General features: G+C 38.4%; 2 protein-coding genes across 2 annotated transcripts; one reads left to right on the top strand and one right to left on the bottom strand.

The window, feature by feature from the left end:
• Positions 1–417: 417 nt before the first annotated feature.
• On the top strand, positions 418–1,996 carry LOC130507656 (uncharacterized). The gene is made up of 4 exons (XM_057002345.1): positions 418–849; positions 1,030–1,112; positions 1,576–1,631; positions 1,709–1,996. Exons 1-4 carry the CDS (start codon positions 678–680, stop codon positions 1,785–1,787), a joined length of 390 nt encoding a protein of 129 aa, XP_056858325.1. The 5' UTR covers positions 418–677; the 3' UTR covers positions 1,788–1,996.
• A 114-nt stretch (positions 1,997–2,110) lies between these two features.
• LOC130507655 (UV-B-induced protein At3g17800, chloroplastic-like) lies at positions 2,111–3,816 on the bottom strand. The gene is made up of 3 exons (XM_057002344.1): positions 3,560–3,816; positions 3,086–3,393; positions 2,111–2,973 (listed from the first exon to the last, which is right to left on the bottom strand). Exons 1-3 carry the CDS (start codon positions 3,680–3,682, stop codon positions 2,163–2,165), a joined length of 1,242 nt encoding a protein of 413 aa, XP_056858324.1. The 5' UTR covers positions 3,683–3,816; the 3' UTR covers positions 2,111–2,162.
• Between the last annotated feature and the right edge of the window lie 549 nt (positions 3,817–4,365).

The raw sequence follows: 4,365 nt of genomic DNA, 5'->3' as shown, positions 1-4,365 counted from the left end.
TCATTTGCCGTGAATTGGTGATTTTATCTTGTATGATTTAATAATCCAATATTTTTTTGGTAAAACTAAATATAATCCTTTTGTTGATCCCTCTATTCAAAATAATATAACCTCTACTTTCAAAACTACTACAGTATAATCTCTTTAAATTAATAAATATTTCTATAAATTAATATAATTTCATAGTTCCAAATAGAGTTTTTGCTTCAATTAGTATCTCGATAAATTAATAATTTTTATAAATTAATAAAAAGTCATAGTTTTGGTGTCGTCTCAATATTATTAATTTAGAGAGGTTTCACTATAGCTAGTTTGTAACTTGTAACTAGCTAATTTCGGATTGGATTCTAATAAATACAGAAAACTGAGAAAAAATAATCTTTCATCGGTCATAAGAAGTAAGAACATTCAAACTGTGGAATGGGGGAAAAAGGAAAGAAAATAGCTGAAGCCAAACCGGAAAAGTATGGACAAACAAAATCGAACCGAAATGTATAACCATTCTGAACCAGAAGTTAGTACCAATGGGCCGTGAAAAGCCCATCATCTAAAAATTATGAAGGAACCAAAAAAAAAAAGTCAAAGACCGGCCGGCACATTGCAAAACGGCGTAGATACGTGTCCGAACGCGCGCATAATCCAGATCATCAGGTGAGAGAGAGAGAGAGAAGAAGAAGATGGCATTGCAATGGCTGATTCTGTCGTATGTGGTTGCTGCGGAGGTCGTGATTGCCGTCATATTAACTCTCCCTTACCCTATGCTTCTCAAGAAACGAATCGTGTCACTTGTCTCGCTTATTCTCCAGCCTGCCGCCTCCATCGTCGCCTTCGCTGGATTTCAACTCCTCGGTGATCACCTCTCTCTCTCTCTATCTATCTATCGTAGATCGCCTAATTTCTCACCGTTTCCTGTTCTGGGATCGATATGGTCTTTCTATAATTAGGGATTGACTGATTTTGGTAAATATTGTTTGATTTAGTATTTAAATTTACTCCATGTGAATTGCTTGGGACATACGTTTGTTTCAGATCTTTACTGGAAGAATGAGCATAGACTAATGTGCTCCTCTGAGGTTTGCACTGCTACAGAACGTGATCGCTACGAGAAATCTGTAAGTATATCATCACATTTTGGTAATAGAGTTAAAGCGTATTTTTTGTTCACACTTGTATAATCATCAGATATGAACAAAAAACACCGCTTCAACTCTAGTATCAAATGTACAATCATCTGAGGATTGAGATTAATTGCTTTAGGTTTATTAAATAGATGTAGATGTCTGAGTAATGGGACAATAGTTATTTTTAGTAGCTGTACAAATTGCATATTTTGTCAGATTCCCGGGTTTATTAGTACTACTGTACTAGTGATTAGTATTAGTATCTTCTATTCCATATCTTAGCTGCTGTTTAGAAGCTCAAAAATGTTGCAAGGCGACTTGTTTTAGTGGAATCATCAGGATGTACTTTCATCGATAGATTTGTCATAATCGAATCATGGGGATATATTCGACTTGTTATCTGCGGCTTGGATGTCTCCGGCTCACCATAGTTACGAGTTTACTTGTGTGTCAGATCTACAAGGCTCAGCGGAATGTGGTTCTCTGTGCGGCTGGCATCCTTCTTTACTGGTACATGATCAACAACCTCACACTTCACATTTATGTAATCGAATTGACTTATCTTCTCTCATATTCACTGCTGCCAGGTGTATTTATCGCATCTGCAAGTACAACAAAGACCTTGAGCATTTGGAGGAACTAGAGAAGAGATGCAAGGCAGAGTAGTAGTCTCCTCATAATCTGGTTCTTCTGTTATAGATATTACTTCGGCTTGTGAGTAGTCCCAAAAACTGAAACAAGACCAGGATGTATCTAGATAAATCTTTGCACAGACCTTGTTTTGTGTTTATTCCTCTTCAAACTTTGTGTTACTTTTCTTGAAACAACTCTTATTTTATTTCATGTCCCTAATTGACATTTACAGGTTAATTTTATAGATTACTCATAAGTATCCGAGAATTGGCTTGGGATAGCCCTGCCAGAAGGCCCAGAACCAAGCTGAGCTAGGTTTTTCGAGATTTTGATAGTCTGGTTTGGTCTGTTCCTGCTAGATTAATGCTCTTAATGTTACATTATTCATTGTCATTACAGACCATTTATCTAGTTCAGTACAAACTGGTACCTAGCATCTACATGACTCTCAACATCCCAAAGAAACGACCCGAAAGTCACAGCCTCCAAGACAAGCCTCTTCATTCCACCAAAGCTGATCTTTATCTGCTCGTCCTTGGATGAATCAACTGTCCCTTGCGGTGTTATCACAATCTCAGGCTTACCAAACAACGCCTCCGTGTGCTTCTCAATGATCCCAACTGCTTCTCTTGACCTGATGGTAGCATATCTCTGAAGCGTCTCACTATCAAACGACATCACGTACGTCCTTAACCGGGACGGTTTAATCTCGCTCCCAAAGCCCTTGGCACTAACTCCACCCGCAAATGAACCAACCTCTGGGTGAGAAGACACAGCCTGATACGTCCCATCCTGTGGTTGCTCAACGCTTGTTTTACTCTCACCATCCCCACCACCACTTGGAAGAAGCTTCATTGTCTTCTCAAGCTGAAACCTCTGGTCCACCCGCTTCAAGAAATAACCATACATGATAGAAGCAGCGTAGACTTGCCCAACTCTGAGTTTGCTTATCTGCGCAACAGAAGTCAAGTCACCTATTCTGCTCCCGAGGATCAAAGCTAGATGGTTGTGAATCATCTCGTACATCTCGGGAGAGTGAAGCTGCTCGAGCTTCTCTACTTTGGTCGGCCAAGTATCAACACGACCAGATGGATCTGATGATGGGTTCATTGATGGTATGAGTGATACGTTAGCTTCCATGAACTTTTGAACCACCAATGCGTATAGAATCTCCTCTAACGTCCTTCGTCTCTCATTCTCCTTCAACTCAGCGATTCTCCTACGCAAAGGAGAAAACAATCAAACACATGTTCAACCTCCACTCTGTTTTGTTTCTTGTAACCAAAGGTATAACTCAACCTAGTGATGATTATACATGGATTTTAACAAACCTGTAGAGAACAATGTCGGTTCCAGGCAAAGCGGATGCATCTTTGTTTTGTCCCTGAGAGTCGCGATCAGTTTGGAGCTGCTCAAGCTGCTGTTCGACAGCAGCAGGGACGAGATGAGGATGGCTCACAAGAATCTGAGACAGGAACTGACCAGCGGGAGACTCGAGCTGAAGCGGCGCGATCGGTTTGGAGGAAGCGTCATCAGATGCTGCCGAAGCTCTAACCACAAAACTTCGCCGAGTTTTGGAAGCTGTTGTTGATGAGTTGCTTTGCAATAATGGTTTTGAGAATCTAGCAAACGCGTTTTGCTGCAAGTGGAGATGACAAAGGGATTAAACCGGCCGGTTATGCGAAATCAGATTGGTTCGTAAAATGAAATTGAACACTACCGGAGCATGATGTTTGAGGGAAAGATTCGAGTTTTGATGATAAAGTTAGGTGATTCGAATCAAGAGAAAGAGATTCAGGACATACCCTTAAACGAAGATGAAGTTTTGAACCAGAAGGTGTGAACCCAGGGCTGCTGGCTGTAAGGAACATAGATCCAGTACGCGGTAAGACGGGAGTTCGGATCAAACTCGCGGTCGCGGCGTCCATGTCTAGTCTCGGGGAGAAGAGAGAAGAAACTTGGTCGGAGAAAAAGAGATAAGAAGAGCTACTATGCAGATTACAGAGAGAGAACTTTCGCGAATGGCGAGATGTCTGTAAAATAAAACTTCTTTTTGGTTTGGTTATTTGACAATAATGCAAATTGGATCCGATTATTTATACATCATAAAAATAAAATGTAAAAATTATAATAATTCTCTTAGTTTTTTCTGTGACCATGAAAAATTATACGAGGCTGTGGTCATTGCGTGTCCTTCATATATAACTAGCTTTTGACATAATTCTTTATGTTCTTGTTATATATTCATAATTTTGACCACTTTGTGTCGTTCTCGATGTATTTAGTGTCCATTCGATTTCTATACATTGTGTTTTTATTCTATTGTGTTTTTAATTATTCTATTTTGTAAAATAAAATTAAAGTGTAAAATCTAAAAGCTTAAAGTATATTTTGTCGGTTTTATGAAATTAATATTAATATTCAGATTTAAAGATTAATATGCTCAATAAAATTTTAGATTGATAATTTTTAAAACGGATACATTATTTGGAGAGAAACGTTAAAAATATTGATTGAAAGTAACGAAAAAAAACATACAAAATTAAATAAACACTAAAGTTTGATGTTTATTTTAAACTCTTATAGTATTCAAAATATTTTATATATGATT

Source organism: Raphanus sativus, unplaced genomic scaffold (genome assembly GCF_000801105.2).
Source record: "Raphanus sativus cultivar WK10039 unplaced genomic scaffold, ASM80110v3 Scaffold5065, whole genome shotgun sequence".
Lineage (NCBI taxonomy): Eukaryota > Viridiplantae > Streptophyta > Magnoliopsida > Brassicales > Brassicaceae > Raphanus > Raphanus sativus.
Note: the sequence above shows the minus strand (reverse complement) of the source record. Positions and strands in the feature narration are given on the sequence as shown.